Source organism: Narcine bancroftii, chromosome 4 (genome assembly GCF_036971445.1).
Source record: "Narcine bancroftii isolate sNarBan1 chromosome 4, sNarBan1.hap1, whole genome shotgun sequence".
Lineage (NCBI taxonomy): Eukaryota > Metazoa > Chordata > Chondrichthyes > Torpediniformes > Narcinidae > Narcine > Narcine bancroftii.
The window spans coordinates 227,819,259-227,839,298 of NC_091472.1; the positions used below are offsets into that span (position 1 = coordinate 227,819,259).

The 20,040-nt window shown below is 42.9% G+C and overlaps 1 protein-coding gene across 17 annotated transcripts in view; it reads left to right on the forward strand.

Moving 5' to 3' along the window:
* The window catches only part of LOC138761675 (double-stranded RNA-specific editase 1-like), a 400,374-nt gene that overhangs the window by 232,560 nt on the left and 147,774 nt on the right, over positions 1 to 20,040 (forward strand). For 11 of the 17 annotated variants that reach the window (XM_069934221.1, XM_069934227.1, XM_069934232.1 and 8 more), the window contains one exon: positions 18,291 to 18,317. In XM_069934221.1, the coding sequence (XP_069790322.1) occupies positions 18,291 to 18,317 (27 nt within the window). Of the gene's footprint in view, positions 1 to 938; positions 1,027 to 18,290; positions 18,318 to 20,040 lie in introns of all 17 variants that reach the window. The other 6 variants (XM_069934222.1, XM_069934224.1, XM_069934231.1 and 3 more) reach the window with 1 other exon arrangement.

Consider the following 20,040-nt stretch of genomic DNA (forward strand, 5'->3'; position numbering starts at 1 on the left):
TAGTATGAATAATGATGGAGATAGGAGTCACCCCTGTCTACTCGATCAACTGAAGGGAAAAAAGGAACATTAAATGAGCACTTACCTGTGCGAAGTTTGATGATTATTATTCGAGCAATGGGAGTCGCTGCGTCAATGTGAGATCCCATTCGTGCATGCGCAGCCATTCCTTTACAGTCCAGAGGGGAGAAGCCATTGAACTTAAATGAGCTAAACTAGACAAACCAACCATAACACAAACCTGTGACTGAATGTTATTTATTACATAACAAACAACTTTATCTGTAAACAAAAAAAAAAGGAGGGTGAGTTGGGCACAGTGACTCAACAACTGCTATTGCTCGAATAATAATCATCAAATTTCTCACAGGTAAGTGCTCGTTTAATGTTCCATTATTCTTTGCAATATACGTTGGTTTGCCAATGTGAGAGTTTGTAGCTCAGTGGCTTATCCCCTTCGGATGGGCTGACAGATCATAATCAGTTCAATGGGTCCCCTCTCTGCAGCCTTTGTCAATCTGCTGCGTGTAGGATAGAAGCCGTAAAACTCTGCCCCTCTGAATTGAAAGGCTTATTGTAGAACCTCATTACTCCATCCAACCTGGCGGAGGATATCCTATATAGGACCCTCGGCCCTATTGGCTGCCAAGGTTGCTGCTGCTCTAGTTGAATGGGACCCAAACTGAGAAATATCCACTCCAGCCACTCTCATGACCTCCTGCAGCCATCTGGCCAACGTCAGGGAGGTAGCCCACTGATGCAGTTTTTCAATAACATATAAAGAGGTATTTCTCATTTAGTCTAATATGTTTTGTACATACAACATACCTTTTTAAACAATCCATGATTGTCTTCTCCGTATGCATACAACAAAAATTTTGTCCCACTTCTCCAAAATTTCTGTAACTTGAATGCTTACACAGTCTTCCTTCCAACAGATATCGTCCATATGAATGCAAGACAAAGTTTGTACCCTCTGGGCCGATGTCAAGGCCACTAGCGTTATCAGCCTATGGGGCAGGCTACGTAAGTCTAAACTGGAAGTTGGTGACAACAGTCTTAAATAGTCCAAAATAATCTTTACATCCCAAATTTCTTTATATCTGGAGATCACAAGTGAAACATTCCTTTCGTGAATCTTTTGATCAGGGGGTGGTTCGTCATCTCATGCTCAGAGTCCTGGAGTGTCAAGAAAGCAGCCAGTACACTCTTTGCTGTATTCACCACGCTGTAGCTGTCCTCATGCACACAAAACATATCGGTTAGAAAGCTCAGTACACCTCCGATAGAGGCTGACTGTTAATTCAATCTGATTTGGGCACAATACTTTTTCCATTTCCCCATATAGGAGGCATACTGTTTTTGTGTAGACTTTCTCCAAGATGCCTGCACGATGTCCAGAGTTCTAGGCTGCAGAGTGTTTATGACAACCCTCGCTCTCCGATCCTGCACCCTAACAGACTTAAGTGAGACAATGGATGAGATATTTTTGACACCGGTTGGATTAGCAGATCTTTGTTTTTTTTTGTGAATGCCAATGACCTCCCCACCATAAGCCTAAGGAATACACGGAACCAACATTGAGAAGGCCAATTTGGCACTACCAGCAATCCCGTGGCACCGTCTTCCTGTATCTTCAGGCACTTCAGCACCAAGGCGAATGGAGAGAAAGCATAAAAGTTGTACTTTGACCAATCTAAGGTAAAAGCGTCAATGACCTCTGCTTGGGGATCTGGCAGCCAGGACATAAACCTCGGAACCTGAGCATTAAGCCTGGATGCAAACAAATCTATCTCCGACATACCAAAGGTGTCTGCTAGCAGTTTAAAATATTTCTTACCCAGAATCCTCCCAGTGCTATCATTGAATTTCCTGGACATCAGGTCCACCTGGGTGTCTATCCAATCCAGCAGGTTTGTGGCGGTAACCCTATTGTTTCTTTGAATGCACCAGTACCAAGTCTCAATGGCTAACTTGTTTCTGGAAGGAGATTTGAGACCTCTGATATTATTGAGGTAGGCCACTGCTGAAGTGTTATTCAACCTCAGCAATACATGAATGTCAGCTTCCTTCACATTGAAAGACTTTAGTGCTAAAAAGCTCACCAGCATTTCCAAATGATTGATAGCTGATTTTGAGGCCTCCCTGAGCTCTGTGCCTCCAGCAGAGAACTTTAGATTTGTGACTCCCCAACCTTTGTCACTAGCATCTGACCTGATCTCCAGGTCCACCTTTCTGAGCTCAAACCTCACGTAAGCCAGGAAGATATTGTCGATCCACCATGCCAGGTTGGATCTAATCTTACTTGTTAGCCTCATGAACCTGTCAAAATGTCCCCTAGCTGCCTTAAGAGCTGATATTTTGTCTCTTTCCAGGAACCTATAATTTAGCGGACCATATTGTATCGCCGGGAAAGTCTCCACCAGTTTCCCAATCAACCTGGCCACCTTTCTTATGGAGGGACGAGACACTGTCATGAGCCCTCTGCAAGCTGTCCTAATCTCTTTCATGGGTAACTTTCAATAATGAAGCCGAGGAATTTTAACCTCTTAGTAGGCACCAGCACTGAAATCTTGGGATGTATAAGAAACCCTACTTAGCTTAATAATCTCGAGGTGGTTGCTACTGCCCTTTTTGTTTCCTCAAATGATTTGCCCACGATAAGGGTATCATCTAGGTAACCCATTACCATGTGACCCTCTTTCCTGAGCCTTGCAAACATCGACTTCATTAACACGGTAAATGCCCTGTGCGCCAAGCTCAGCCCATTCGGCAAGGCCTTATACTGCTATAGCTCTCCCTTCCAGGTAAATTTCAAGAATTTCCTGTACTGAGGGCAGATCATAACTGAATAGTATGCGTCTTGCAAATCTATCAAGACCATGTAATAGTCTTTACATAACAACAGCATCACAGAATATATGTTATCCATTTAAAAATGCCTATATAAGACATATTAATTAAGATCCGATAGATCCAGTATCACTCTAGTGCTGCCACTTCTTTTGAGTCACGTGAAGATGTTTGATACAAACTCATATTTTTCATGGCTACAACCTTCAATAATGTTTTTCTTTTTTAATGCCATGATCTCGACTTGTATAGCCTCTGTTAGTTGTGGACTGTGTATGTATGTATTTAGACCCTTCCTCCTTATAGGAGGGGTTTTCTGGGGATAAAATTTGATTTTGCACCCCTTCACTGTCTGCTGAATAGAAGCATCAGTGGAATAGCGTTAATCGACCACCAACCATTAAAGCCTTTTAATTATCAAGTGCACTCAATTATAATTGCATAGCATTCACTACCTCGACACGCCTTGTCTGCGGGCTGTTCCATTCTGGGACCACCTCCACGAAGCACTTTGAGCGGGAAAGTTCTGCTGTCGCTGTCTCCACAGAGGGTGTTGCTCTAAAAATGACCTGCTGGCTGTTGCCGCTTGGAGTGGGAAGCTGCTTTGGATAACCCACTTAAATTCCCCTGCATACCTGCGATAGGGGTGAAACATAACAGGTTCTCTTGCCTGTGTTCTCAAACCTCTGACCATGCTAGCTGCTGCCTTCTGGTGCTCATTCAAATCTTTCACCTGTTTACTGAGATGATCACCAAATAGAAATTTTGTTACAGGGTTAGATGACCTGCTCAAATGAGCTTATCTTAGATTTAGGTTGTGCTTAATCAGTTCCTTCCTGAAGTCATTCAGTTCATAGTTTGCATGGGATAACAGTCCCAGACAGTCTTGTTGGGTCTCCAATCAATCTTGTGAGAGCGTTTGTGCAGTGAGCCCTGTAGTTTTGCAATTTCATGCCTTTTACCCTTGTGGGAACATTCAAATTGTCCCATATCGCGGGGTTTACCTTGGGCACCTCCAACAGAGGGCAGTTACCAGGACAGGGGTGCTTCTTGATGGATTCTTCTAGTACCATCTCCTGAAATGCATTCGATGCCATATAAATTAATAGCCCTGTAATATCATCCTCTAGCAGCTTCGGTACTGCAAACTTGGCGGCATTAGTCGGTATATTGCTCTTATTCTGACTGGCCTGAGCAATGTATGGGGATTTGAGTGACACAGTGTCCATTAATGGCCATCCATCATCGTCCCATGCATAATCATAAATGTCCTCCCCCTACGCTGATGGTGTCGGAAACTTACTCACCAGTTCTTCCAGTTTATCCAGACAACTTACAATTTTGTCACTGGTCAAGGGCTCTGCTGTCTGGCAGGCCTTACTCTCTGACCCTAATCGAGTGGGTGTCCATCATACAGAGACCATGCCCTTCTTCGTGCTTTTTCTGCAGCTGGCAGTTATTCTCACCTGTCGAGTGGGCGGTTTCGTTACGTGATGTATTAGGTTTAAATCAGGTCCTATCTGCTCTTATGTGGGGTACTCCCCTTTGCTGCTGCTCCATGTACTGAGGTCCATTTGCCTCATGCAGCTCTCCTCTTGCAGTGGCATAATGGTATCACTGCTTCCTTTTTGAGACTGACTTCCACGAAGCCAGATCAATGCAGCCAGACTTGGATCCCACCATCAGCAAAGGTAGATCTCTGTCGCCTGAACCCACCCCCAGCAGAGGTAGATAGGCATTGCTGCTATTGTTTTCAGACACCAACTTCCACGAAGCCAGATCAATGCAGCCAAACTTGGATCCCACCATCACCAAAGGTAGATCTCTGTCGCCTGAACCCACCCCCAGCAGAGGTAGATAGGCATTGCTGCTATTGTTTTCAGACACCAACTTCAACAAAGCTAGATCAGTGCAGCCAGACTCGGGGCCTACCTTCAACGAAGGTAGGCCACTGCCGCCTAATTCTAGCCCCAACAGAAGTAGATCAGCCCTGCTGCTCCTTAGATAGGACACTGCACTCTGCAGGCAAACTGGATTTTTTGTGCTAAAGAAGCGCAACAGGGGCTCTTCTTGGACGCCTTCCTCCTTGGGCTCTTGCCATCCTGCCTTTGCCCCAGCTCCTCATCGGGACCCAGGAACCTCCTGCCGGTTGTCCCGAACTTTATCCAGTTCACTTCCATCTCTGAAGAGCTACATTGGGGCCTCCCCTCATTAGGACCTGGGATCCTCCCACCGGGAATTTTTACCGCTTACCTCCTTCTTCGGAGGGCTCATTTGGCTGTTTTACTCAATTTTTGTGGATTGTTCTCCTGCGATCTCCCTCAAGGCTCTGCTCCTGCAGGCCTTACTACTTTAGTGCTTTTTTGGGATCGCTCTACTGTGATCTCCCACTGATTCAGCGCTTTTTTACACTTGTGCTAAAAATACGTGCTGCTCCTCACAAGTCAATGGATGTAATGGCTGCGCATGCGCGGATGGGATCTAATGTTGGCGAACCAACGTACATTGTGAAGAATAATACATGGCATTTAGCTATAATTTTAGCTTGTGGCCTATGATAGAGTTTTATCCAATTTATAAATTTTCTACCAGCACCAATTTTTTTCCAATGCTTTATGTAAGAAAAACCATTCTAGTTAGTCGAATGTCTTTTCTGCATCTAAAGAAATAGTTATGTTTGGATTCAACCTTGATTTTGACATGTATATTATATTGAATAATCTACTTCGACCAATGGTTCTCAATAACTCCAAAGACTATGTTACCTGACTAATATGCTTTTATTACAGTGGTTCGCAACCTTTTTCTTTCCACTCACATCCCACTTTAAGTAATTCCTATGCAATCAGTGCTCTGTGATTAGTAAGGGAATGCTTAAGATGGTATGTGAGTGTGGAGGGAAGGTTGAAAATCACTGCTCGAGACCCAATTGTTACTGAAATATTGTCATTGGCCCATTTCCTTTGGAGTTGTGCAAATAACAAGTCAATTAGGTACAATGAAAACAATGGTTTTCAATCTTTTTCTTTCCACCACATCCCTTACTAATCACAGGGCACTTATGGCATAGGGAATATTTAAAGTGGTGTGTGAGAGGAAAGAAAAAGGTTGAGAACCATTGACCTAGAGTATTTGAAGAACGTCTTCCTTTAACAAATCCCACCTGATCTGGATGTATTAATGTTGGTAAATACTCACCCAATCTGTTGGCTCGTGCCTTTGCTATAATTTTATAGTCTGCATTCAGAAGTGATATTAGTCTGTATGATGACGATTTTAATGGGTCTCTACCTTTCTTCGGTAGCACTGTAAGTATAGCAGTTGAAAATGTTTCCAGGAGGCTTTGGATATCCACCGCCTAGACCAACACATCCCACAAAAGAGGCATCAACAAATCTTTAAATTGTCCATTGAACTCATGAGGGAACCTATCTTTCACTGGGGATTTATTAGCTTATAAAGTACCCAGAACTTTCACTATATCTTCCCTTGTAAAAGTCATCCTTTTCTCTCTCTTCTAGTTTAGGAATTTCAACATTTGTTAAAAATTTTTCCATCTTGTTTTCATCTCCTACCAATTCTGATTTATATAGTTTCATATAGTATTGTCTAAGTGTATATTTTCTATCTTTTTGATTATATATTATAGTATCAGTTTCTGCTTCAATGGCATTTATCATTCTGGATGACTCCTCTGCTTTAACCTGTCAAGATAACATTTTATGTGCCCGTTCTCCTGATTCATAATTTTTTTGTTTAGTTTTTAATTTTTTTTTCATTCTATATGCTTGTAGTGTATTATATTATAACTTTTTATCCTCTAATATTCTGTATTTTTCTTGTGTTCCTGATATCTGATATTCTTTCTCCAATTTTGTTATATCCTTCTCTGGACCTTCTAAATCTCTTGCATATTCTCTTTTAAGATTTTTTAGTATAAGAAATCATTTATTCCCTCAAATAAGCTTTAAGTGTATCCAATATTAGAAAACTTTTGTCAGTGGAAGGAAGATTGTTTTCATAAAATATTTCTATCTGTCTCTTAATAAATTCACAAAAATCCTTCATTTTTAATAATGTAGCATTGAGGTGCCACCTATACATACTTTCTTGCTTTTCCATTATCATAATAGTTAACGTCTGATAAAAGTCTTGCCAAATACTCAGTTTTTACCACTTTACTTTGTAACTGGACAGACATTAAAAATAGGTCAATCCTTGTGTGTGAATCTTGTACCCTTGAGTAGAATGAGCAGTCTCTTTCTAAGGGGTTGAGCTGCCTCCATATGTCAATTAAAATTAAATCTTTCAAAAATGTTACTTTTTTTATAGCTTTCACCCTTGTTCTTGCTGATTTGTCCAATTTTTGATTGAAATTTCCAATTAGCATATTTTGTCTTTTCCCTGAGGTTTTTAAAAAGATATCTTTCACAAAGACTTCATCATCATAATTTGGGGTGTCAGTGTTCATAAATGCCCTTGATTCTGCATAAATTTTGCAGTGTGCCATCACAAATCTTCTAGCTTGGTCAGTTAATGTCTCTTCTATTATTATTGATATATTTTTATTTATTAAAATCACTACACCTCTTAGTTTTGATCCAAATAAAGACAACATTACTTGTCCCACCCATCTTTTTAATTTTGTGTTTTCCAACTTGGTAAGATTTGTTTCTTGTAAAAAAGACTATATCTGCCCTTTTAAATTTTGTTTGGGACTAAAGGGACTTTGTTAGCACTTACACAGGAACAGCAATTGAAAATTCACTGGACAATTCAAAATAATAGTTTTTTAATTAAAAACATAACAACATAACATTACTTACTTAACTCTAAATGTAACCCCACTATGTGCAAATGTAAATGTATGTGTTTGTGTATGTATAATTAAAGTCCCACTCTGAAAAGTCTATCTTTAAAAGTTCAACATCATTTTAGTCTTGAAGGTCTTAAATTCTCAGTTCAGAAATAATTACAGAGCTCTTTCAAACATCGTATCTTCAGGCCTCTTTACACATTATGTGGCTATTTTCTTCCATGATTAATTCCAGATACACATGGGTTAAACAAATGTGGTTATCTTCATCCACGATGGATTCACAAACCAGACAAGGGTTAAATGAAGTGGCCATACAAAAATAGATCCAGTTGAAATTTGTCCACTTTTCCAAAGAGATACCAAAATGGTCTTCTTTATTTCAAAAGCCACTGATTCTATGTTCCCCTTTCCCCAGGAGTAACACACACAGCAGCACCAATTCTGGTTATTGTATCTCAACCCTGTCTTTCACAAGGTTTAAACCCCCGTGTCACACGGGGTTTAACTTCTGAACTCTCCAAACTGAACTCTTCTAAAATGGAACTCAAAATGTCTGAATTTGGTAATATGTTTCTCCAAATCATGTGACTGTAAAATCATCACCGAGGTGAGTCTGTATTCTTGGAAACCATATGACCATCCGTTGTATTTCTACCAAAATTCGGATCCCTTTTGAAAACTATTCCATATCCATTACAACCTCTGACTTCATCTCTGTTCAAGCGAGCTTATGTGGGCTTTGATCAAAAAGAGATGGCTTCCTTCAGCAGTTCTTGAATAATTAAGTTCTGCTTGAAATCCATTAGCTCTGTCTGTCCAAGACACTGCAACTCCAAGAATAAACACTCTTCTCTGAGTACAATAGTGTATTTGTAAATCTGCTGTGACCTGTGTGTGAGACCCTGTACCAGTATTTTACTTCTATAATTTACTTTACTAAGACATTTTTATATATGAGAAATATAGCTTAACATTAAATTAAAGATTAACATAAATCTGTTACAATGCTAAGATCCATTTTCTCTTCACCCACCTGTTAATTCCATTAACATTAAAACTAATACATTTAAATGTTCTATCCATATTCTTCTTTAAAACAATATTTTTTAACAGTAAAATCTCTTTAAATCTTTAAATAATAGTGATCCTTCCCCTGAGAGAAAAACTCACATTGTCCCTGCTCCGACGGTGATGTATACATTGAGCCCCAAAAGCCCATGGAAAAAAAAACAGCGTAATCTCTTGAGGAACAAGAACCCTTCCATTTAATGCTATTTTTTTTTTTGCAGACACCATTCTCCCATTTAGACCAGTGCTCCACCCTGCTATCACTCATACCAATTATTTTTCTTTTAATAAGGTCTTTGTGAGCATTTCTATACACTTTTGAATACAAGAGAGTTTAACAAAACATTTTTTTAAAATACTACTTTTAATACTTTCACAGTTCCATTATAAATATTTTCACAGTGGTGATGTGAGAATGGAAGAAACACAGCCACCACGTTGAGGGTCTTTAACGATTGGTTTTATTCAGATTCAGCACACCCCTTTAAGGGCAGCATGAGCTCAGTCACCTGATGCATTGTGACATCATAATTGCTGCCCAGGGTGCGCGGAGGAAGGGATGCTGGAGTCAGAAAGAAGCCTCTGACGACACCATTTCCCCATGGCTGCCCCGCCATATGGCAATACAAATGGGGCCAGTTCGCCATGAGGATGTGTGCCGCCACACAACCCCCCCCACCCCAAAACTGGCTACGCGTCCTGTCACCCTGGCACCGGCTGTCTGCACCAGCTGTGATAAGTCCAGATGGGCTGCCTTCAGGCGGTCCACCATAAAAAGTTACTCTCTCCCCCCCAACGTCCAGGGTGAAGGTTCCATTTTACTGTTGCAAGACTTTGTATGGCCCCTTGTACGGTCGCTGTACCGGTGCACCTTGTGGTCCCCTCTGCACAAAAATGAACTGGGACGAGTCGAGCTTTTTGGGGAGATGAAACGGCCGGGTGTCGGGGGTGGGGGAGCTAGGGAGGCCAGTCACCTGCGTAGGTCCGCCAGCAGGTTTTTGTCGGTGGATGTGGTGTCAGGGTCTGGGCTGAAAAACTCACCTGGCAGGGAAAGCAGTGCGCCATAAACCATCTCCGCTGCTGAAGCCTACAGGTCCTCCTTGGGTGCCATCCTAATCCAGAGGTGGAACCAGGGTAGTATGTCCCCCCCAGTCTGGTCCAGAGAGTCTGGCCATAAGCAATGCCTTCAGGTGCCCGTGGAACCTCTCCACCAACCCGTTGGACTGTGGGTGGTATACACTGGTGTGGTGGAGCTTGGCCCCCAGGAGTGTTGCCATCTGAGGGCAGATGTGAACTGCACCCCTCTGTCCCTAGTGATGTGCGCCGGGACTCCGAAACGAGCAATCCATTGGCTGACCAGAGTCCTGGCGCACATCTCCGCAGAGGCCTCCTTAATCGGGACAGCCTGTGGCCACCTTGTGGCCCGATCCACCACTGTGAGGAGGAAAAGAGCCTCCTTGGATACCAGCAGGGGCCCGATGACATCAACGTGGATGTGTTGGAATCTGCGAACCGCCGGGTCAAAGTTCTGGATGGGGGCTTGCGTGTGTCGCTGGACCTTGGATGTCTGGCACCTGGTACAGTTTCTGGCCAGTTCCGCCACCTCCTTCTTCAGCCTGTGCCACACAAACCGCTTCGCAATCATTTGCACGGTTTTTACCGCTGGGTGAGCGAGGTCATGGATCAGACTGAAGACCTTCGCCCTTGAGTGTGGTACGATCACCAGGCGTGGCGTGCCAGTTGAGACGTCGCAGAGAAATGTGTCCGGGCTGCTGGGCACCCAGACATCCTTGAGTTCGAAGCCTGAAGTGGCAGTCCTCAAGGCCTGTGTCTCTGCATCGTTCCTCTGTGCCTGAGCCAGTTGCTCGTAATCCAGGCTGGGCACGAGAGTGTTGATGGCAGGATGGGAGAGCGCATCCGCCATTACATTGTCCTTGCCGGCCCCGTGTCGGACGTCGGTCATGAACTCAGACACGTGCGAGAGGTGGCGCCCTGTCTGGCAGACCATGGATCCTTGGCCATCACCAGTGCTTGAGTGAGGGGCTTGTGATCTGTGAAGGTTGTGAATGGCCTGCCCTCAAGGAAGTAGCAGAAATGGCGGATGGCCAAATACAGTGCCAGGAGCTCCCAATTGAAGGCGCTGTATTTGAGCTCTGGCGGGCCCAGCTGCTTGCTGAAAAAGGCCAGCGGGCGCCATTGTCCATCGAGCCACTGTTTCAGAACTCCCCCCACTGCTGTAGCTGAGGTGTCCATGGAGAGCACCGTGTGTGCCTCTGGCCGTGGGTGCACCAGCAGCGTGGCGCTGGCTAGAGCTTCCTTTGTCACAAAAAAAGCCCTGTCCATCTCCTCTGACCATGATAAAGTCATAGGTCATGGGCGCGAACAATGGGCGCATGGTGTGCACGGCTCTGGGGATGAAACTATGGTAAAAGTTCACCACCCCCGCGAACTCTTGGAAGCCTTTCAGGGAGGAGGGTTTGGTGAATCGTTGAACAGCTGCTACCTTCTCCAGTGCCAGCGTGGCTCCATCCACTGAAATGGTGTGCCCTAGAAACTGGAGGGACTCCTTGGCGAACTGGTATTTGGCCATGTTGACCGTGAGACCGAAATCCACCAGCCAGGCAAAGAGTGTGCGGAGGTGGGCTATGTGTTCGTTGTGGTTGCAACTGGCAATGAGAATATCGTCCAGGTAGCTGAACACAAAGTCCAGGTCTTTTTCAACTGAGTCCATGAGGCGGTGGAACATTTGGCCTGAATTCTTTAGACCAAAGGACATACCTAGGAACTCGAAGAGGCCGTCTTACCCACGTCATCTGGATGCACCGGGATCTGACGGTATCCCCGCACAAGGTCAAATTTGAAGAAAACCCGTGCGCCGTGGAGGTTGGCGGAGAAGTCCTGTATGTGGGGCACCTGTCGGTAATGGTTGCGTCGTTCAACCGACGGTAGTCCACACTCGGTCTCCAGCCCCTGGACGATTTTGGGACCATCTGGAGTGGCAATGTCCAGGCGCTGTCCGAGCGCCAAACGATTCCTGGAGCCTGGAGAACTCCTCCTTTGCCTGCTGGAGCTTCTCGGGTGGCAGCCGTCTGGGTCTAGCATGCAGTGGGGGGCCGTGTGTGGCATTGTGGTGAAAGACCCCATGCTGGGGCAGGGCAGCTTTGAACCATGGCTCTAAGATGGCGGGGAATTCGTGGAGGATCTTGTCGAACTCATCCCTCGTGGCGGCTACAGTGGCAATTTCGGGCCTGTGGGCTTCTGCTGTGTCCAGTCGGATGGAGTGGAAAATTCGGGCATTGACCAGCTTTTTGTGGTTCATGTCAACCAGTAGGCCATGAGCTCTGAGGAAGTTGGCTCGTCGGGGTCACCACTGTGGCAGTGTGAGCCGTGGAAGAAACATGGCCACCACATTGAGGGGTCGTTAACGACTGTTTTTATTCAAATTCTTCATGCCCCTATAAGGACAGCATGAGCTCAGTCACCTGATGCATTGTGACATCATAATCGCTGCCCAGGGTGCGCGCTGGAAGGGATGCTGGAGTCAGAGAGAAACCTCTGATGACACCATTTCCCCATGGCTGCCCCACCTCGTGGCAATACAAGGGGGGCCAGTTCGCTATGAGGATATGCGCCGCCACATCACAATCTTTTTCCTTGGCAACCTGAATCTTTTTTATACAAACTTCACAAAAATTATTCCACCTCATTCTTGGGCTTGAAAAATCACCGGTTCCCTTCTGTTACTTCGACCCTCAAAGCCGCAGGATAGATCATTGAGCATTTCAAGTTTTTAGCACGTAGTTGTCTTTTCACATCTTCAAATTATTTTTTCTGTTTAATCAAGGTTGGGCTAAAGTCTTGAAAATATAATATCTTTTCATGATCAACCTCAGGTGGGCCATTATTCTGCTTAGAGTAATCATAGGCTGCTTCCAGAATTAGCTCCCATTCTTGGTAGCTAAAAAGTCTCACCAGAACTGGTCTTGGTCTCTGATCGCCAGCTCTTCTGGGTCCAAGTTTTCAGTGAGCACCCGCAATATGAATTTTTTCCCCATATTCCTTCCTTTAGTCCGATAATTCAAACATTATTCCGTTGACTAAAGTTCTCCATGTGATAAATTTTATCAAGCAGTCCTTGTTTATCCACCTCCCATTCTTTGGCTGTTTTGTCCAAAGCCCCAAGTTTTTCATGCATTTTTGTCAATTCAGTCTCTGCTCGATCCATTCTCTCCATCAGGTCTTCAACCATCTCTTTTATTTTGGTAATTTTCTCCATCATTATCTCTCATTATCGTTTTAACACTTATCGGTTATTTATATTCTAATTTTTTTCTTATTTTATTGGCCCGACTCCCCAGTTTTACCTGGTTCTACCGGTCCTTTTGCCATTTTTACACTGCTTCCTTTTGGACTTTCATTCGATGTTCCTGGTTGAATAGCCAACTTCTTCAATCTTTGTTCTTAGTTGCCTTGGCATCTTTGTGCTAGTTTTATCAATTTTTGATGAAGAAAATCTTGATTTTCAGATTTTGACCGTCTATTTCGTACTGTTCACGGAGAACACAACCAAAACATGTCTGTCTGTCTGTCTAAGTTCTTTGCATGGCCACACTCCCGAAGCTTGATACTCTTGACAACCTCAACGGTGGAACCATCAATGGTCAGTTGAGCGTGGTCTCCCCGGGCCCTCCTGAAGTCGACAATCATCTCTTTTGTATTATTAAAATGTTCAGATACAGGTTCATTCTACACCAGTCCATTAGTGACTGCACCTCATCTCTGTTCGCTGACTCGTCATTCTTACTAATAAGGCCATGGTCATGTCGTCAGTGAACTTGATGATGTGGTTCGAACTGTGTTTAGCTGTACACTTGTGGGTCAGCAGAATGAACAGCAGTGGACTAAGCATGCAGCCCTTGGGGGGGGGGGGGGGTGGGGGGGGGAGGACACACACACCTGTGCTCAGTGTGATGGCCTTGGAGGTGCTGTTACCAATCCTGACTGCTTGAGGTCTCCCCAATAGAAATTCAAGAATCCAATTGCATGACTAAGTGTCTTTGAAACACAGTTGCAGACAACATTATACTTCACTCTTTCCATCCCTGGTGAACCTTATACTGAGAAACTGAACAAAACCTTCCTTCTGTGTGATTTGAGGGAATATAGTTTCGGTAGACAATTCATTATCTGTATTTCAAGTCCCATTGACTGCTAAATGTTGATTTCTCTTATTTAAGATGATTGAATTTGGGCATCTATTTTTCCTTTAAAACTCACACTTTTTTGTCTAAATTGACCTTGTGTTTATATAGCATCAAACCATTTTTACTGATCAATAATTGGTTAAAAATAAGCAACATGTTAGATAATATAAAATGAGCATTGTAACTCTAGCAGGTGATTGATCAGATATTGCTTATTTCCACTTTTGTAACAATTATATTCATTAAAAAAATACAATGTTCTTTTCCATCTAAGAACTTATTAAGGATGCTGCCTTATTTTGTTATCATGATCTTTTATGACTGCTGCATGCTAAATGTATGTTATATAGATCAAGATGTCAAAGATTAATGGGTGAATTTTAAGCTGCATTATACAGATCCACAATAGCAAATTTAAGTCCAGAATGAATTGCAGGACTTGGCTTCAAGGGTAATTTGTTTCATCATCTAATGATCACACTCAGAAGTCTCCTGACCGTGCTTAAAAATCCCTTGGCAGTGCTTGAAAATTCTTTGCACGTGCTTCATGGTCCCTTGATCATACTTCAAGGTCACTTGACCGTGCTCAAACTCTCTTGGTTGTACTTGAAAATGTCTCAACCATAGAGAAGATTGAGAAAATTTGTTGCGATTTCTAACACGAACAAATCTGATGTCCCAAGAGTGCTTTTGGGTTGATATAAATGTAGCCCTCCTGGAAATGGTCTAAGCAGTGTTGTGAGGAATTATGAACTTCAATTGGACATTTCTTCTGTTTTTTATATTAGACCTAATTGTCTGATGGGACCAGAAATGTGGCAAATTGTCTGGAAAAAGGTACAAAACCCAGAAACGGTGAAGGATTTGATATTTTTAATGGGTAGAATTTTTGAAAATGTCAATTTTGTGGCAAAGCTTTTTATCAAACAGTGAAGTTAAATGGAACAAAGCACCACATGGAAGCATGGAAAAATACAACAGGAACAGGTCTATTAGGTTCACCATGTCTGCCGATCATGATGTCAAACTCATCCCATTTGTCTGTATGTAGTCTTTCTCCCTCTGTTCACTGCCTGTGTATGTATTTGTCTGAATACCTCTTAAACATTGTTATCGCACCTGCTTCTATCACCTCCCCATTCCAGGCACCAACTACTTTCATGTTTTTTAAAATAAAAATTGCCTTCTAAATCTCATTTAGAAGTAACTAATTTTCTGATTTACTCCAAAAAAAGTCAACAGAGGCTATTAATCTGCTTATTTTATCAGCCCTCAGTTCAGTTTTGGAAACTGTGGGCAAGTAGGATTTAACAAATACCTTGAAGAAGGCATCAGGCCAAAAATGAAAGTTATATATCTTTAACTCCTATGGACTCTGCGAGACCTGCTGGGTTCCTCCAGCATCTCTCTGTTTTTACTACAATCACAGCGTCTGCAGATTTTCATGTTTCACTTCACAAATTAAAAGCTTGGTTGTCAGCAAAGTTGTAATGATCCAGATCAACAAGGACAATGGAGTAACTGCAGATTCCCTGGAAGGGTATAAAATTGTACAACATGAAACATAGTTTGGTAGATGTATTCATTTATATTTTCAGGTTTTCATTTTCAACTGGGAATGTGGAGCATTCTAATTATAGATTCCCTTCACATGACCTCTTTTGCTTGCTACATCCAATAGAGCAGGGGTGTCAAACTCAAATTCACGGAGGGCCAAAATTAAAAACTTGGACTGTCGAGGGCCGAACTAAATATTTATTGAAAATTTTCAACAACATCTGCATGTTTTCTCTTCTTTCAACATATGTAATGTTAAACTTTAGGATATAACTTTAGGAGGATAATGTTACAGGTCAGGAGTAGGTAGCTCAAGTTCACCCTTTGCTTGACCTGAGGGAAACCTATTTGGTCCCTGTGGAGATGTAGTCAGCATTCACAGGCTGTGTCCATTTTGGCCTGCATCAGGACTCAGCATTTCCTGCTCACTCCTCAGGCTCTAGGCCTCTATTCACCCTCGACCCACCATCCGTCTACCTGACCAGTCCTTTACCCAACCTCTACTCACCCCTCACTCCACTCACTCTGCCTCTACCCACCCCATCCTATACACGCCCCTCTACTGCCTCTCCCCTCAACCTGTTCCTCCCTCTACCCGTCTCTCACCCTCTAATCACCCCTCCCCTACTCGCCCTGCCCCTCCCCTCTTACCTCTTCCCTATCCACCCCTCCTTCTACTCATCCCTCCCTTTAACTGCCCCTTGCACCACCATAACTTCCCCTGCCCATTACTCCTCACCTACACCCTCTGCCCACCCCCTGCTTACCCACCCACTCAGGCCCAGCGCGCTGCCGATCAGCCTTTGCGGACAGCCACCATCTCTCTCTTTACGTGCAGGGCCGAACCAGCCATCCCTGGGGTCTGCGCGGGTGCAAGCGCTAAAGGCCGTGGCGACCGGGAGAAGTGCGCTCGCGCTGTGGAAGGGCCGTCCGGTGCCAGTCGCGCGGGGCTTCTGCTGCCTGGGGGCCGTGCGCAGCCTGCCATGTCCGTCGCGCCGACAGGAAATCACAGGCGCTCGCCCATCCGCCGCACCGCTCGACAGGTGGGAGAAGTGACTGGTTGTGCGGGGAACCTTCCAACCGGCTTGCCGGCTGATGACATCGACAGACTTCTCTTGTTACAATTTCTCGTGTTACAATGGGGAAGAATGTGCAATGAAGGGGGTAGATGGTGGGGGTGACATTACCAAAAAACAGCATCGGCTCTCGCTGTAGGGCAGGCCACCTCTAATACATTTTTGAAATGATCTTGCGGGCCAAATATAATTATTTGGCCCGCGGGCCAGAGTTTGACGTGTGCAATAGAGTAAGTCATTATTTGGAATTCTAAATGGCATATCATAAGAAAAAGCTGTAATTTTTGAGTCTAGCTGTTGAAGTATTTCTAGCCCTGGAGTTGATGATGTGCTAATTATTATCAGATTCAAAATCAGATATAGGGTTTCTGCCATGCTATTTATTTCCACTGCTGGTCTTATCCATTCAATAATCGTGACCAGCCCAAATATTTACTTACCTCCCCATACCCAAAAGCATTTTTACCAGGAATTTTGTAAACTTTATAAATTCAGTTTTGCTCTCTGAACTGCATCAATGTAGGCTTAACTGATTTATTTCCAATTACATAAATTTCTTTAAGTCGAAGGGTTAGAGTGACACGTAACTGATGATAGATTTGCATGGTCTGCAGTTTTTCAGGACAATCTGTAATACTGATATTTATTTGAAATGATGTGATTCTTCTGCACTTTTGATGCTTTTCTTCACATGCTGATATGTTTTGATTGTTTCTCAAAAAAATGATTTGAATTAAAGTAGAAATGTTTAGTAGTTTTGTTCTGGTCCCATTATTTTTGGTAGCATTTGAAATCTAGCAGCAACTGATGTGAGAGAGCAAGAGGCCTTCAAACATATTTGATAGTTCTGTTCTGATGATGTATCTTTTGACATCATTGGTTGCCTTTAAGTTATGTATATTTATCCATCTGTATTGGTCTAATTGTATCAGTGCAGAACATTGAAATTCTGTATTTTTTGGAAAATGACATAAATACAAGCCAGGTGACAATGAATTGGCAATGATTCAGATTGAAGTATTAAAAATCAAGTCTTTTACTTTCACAGTCAATGGAGTTGACAAATTTTGCTAATCAGAGTGCAGTGCAGTGATAGTGATTTTAACAAATTCCTGGAAAGAAGAATTGGACCTAAATGTAGTGGTAATGCATAACAGTTGGGCAAAAGATTATGGGACAAGCATCGATAAATTAAATCAAAAACTCTGAATTTATTGTTTGCATACATCTCTTGAAATGGTTGAATTTATGCTGTCATGTCCTCATTCCTCTTTGAGACAGCATCATTCCCATTCCAAGTATAAAGTCAGTATTCCACTAATCAAGCTCTAGTTTTTTTTCCCCTCTTTAGCAGTGTCGAATAACACATTGCAGTTTGCCAACCAGTGGAGTTACAAGATCCACTGAGCAGGGGAATTTGATTTCCAGATAACAACAAAGGATTTATTCAATCACTATGAATCATTGGGCACTGAATGCTATTATCATTATGAGGAGTTGCATCTTCTCATTGATCAGGGCATCTGCTTCATAATTGATACTACATATTTTAAATCCTTTTGTAAAATAATAGTTTCAATCGGTGATTAAAATTTAATACAATCACTTCTAAAATAAAATATGCTCCTCAGGTTTTATGCTACTATAGAATTGGCATATTTTTGTTTCTTATATTTTGAAATCTAACTGTTCTTTACTTCACCTTTTTTGTAGGAAACCATAGCAAGTCCATGGCTGAAGGTATGTGATGAATTTTAGCAATTTTCCTCAATATTCTTTATGACTTTTATGAACATACCTGTTCTATACTATGAGATGCTCTGTTATCATGAATTTATTTGTGTTTGCAGATTGTGCTAAGGAGGTGGAAGTAGGATCATTTATTAATTTTTGAGTCCATGACGATATTGGCATCTCATATTGAGGCACACCACTCGTTATTCTTGGTTATAATCTGGCTGAGGCAGTGGAATTATTTTATGATGAAGTGAGAAAGCTTAACTAGAGAACACAAAACTTTAAGGGAAAATCTGGAAGTTACGAAAGTCATAGGAGCATTGTTAGATAACCTTTGAAGAAGAGTGAGTTCAAGTTTATTGTCACTTATGTCTGGTATAGTGAGAAGAGTTCTTCCAACAGCAGTTCAGCAAGTCAACTCCAACATGCATGTAACTATAGAACATAGAACACTACAGCACAGTTCAGGCCCTTCACCCCTCAATGTTGTGCTGACCCATGTATTCCTTAAAAAAAAGTACTAAACCCTCCCTACCCCATAACCTTCCATTTTTCATCCACCTATGTGCCTGTCTAAGAGTCCTTAAATGCCCCTAATGTTTCAGCCTCCACCACCATGCCTGGCAAGGCATTCCAGACACCCTCAACTCTCTGTGTGAAAATAAAAACAAACAAATGAAAAAAAATTACCCCTGATGTCTCCTCTAAATTTCCCTCCCTTCACTTTGTACACATGTCTTCTGGTGTTTGCTGTTCCTGCCCTGGGAAACAGGCCTTGGCTGTCCACCCTATCTATGCCTCTCATAATCTTGTGGACCTCTATTAAGTCTCTTCTCATCCTTCTATGCTCCAAAGAGAAAAGTCCCAGCTCTGCTAACGTTGCCTCATAAGATCTAATCCGGGTAACATCCTGGTCAATCTTCTCTGCACCCTCTCCATAACTTCCACATCCTTCCTATAATGAGGAGGTGACCAGAACTGAACACAATATTCTAAGTGTGGTCTCAACAGAGATTTGTAGAGTTGCTGCATGACTTCTCTACTCTTGAACTCAATCCTCATATTAATGAAGCCCAACATCTCATAGGCCTTTAACTATCCTATCAACCTGTGCAGCGACCTTGAGGAATGTATGAATTTGGACCCCAAGGTCCCTCTGTTCATCCACACTCTCAAATAACCAACCATTAACCCTGAACTGAACCTTCTGATGTGTCTTTACAAAATGCATCACCTCAAACCTATCAGGATTTAACTCCATCTGCCACTTTCCTGCCCAACTCTACATTCTGTCTATGTCCTCTTATAACTTTCAGCTCCATCCACAACTCTGCCAACCTATGTAACATTCACAAACTTACTGGCTCATCCTTCTGCCTCTTCATCCAGGTCATTTATAAAAATCACAAAGAGCAGGGGTCCCAGAACAGATCCTTGCAGTACTCCGCTAGTCACTGACCTCCAGGCAGAATACTTTCCTTCCACTGCTATTCTCTGCTTTCTACCCGCAAGCCATTTTCCATGGATTGTATGCCTCACGACCTTTTGAACGAGTCTCTCATGGGGGACTTTGTCAAATGCCTTGCTACAATCCATATAGACCATATCCACCACCCTATTGAATTTCATCCTCATCAATTTCTTTTGTTTTCTCCTTAAAAAACTCATTTAGGCTCGTGAGGCATGACCTTCCCTTCACAAAGCTATGCTGACTCTCTTTGAGTAG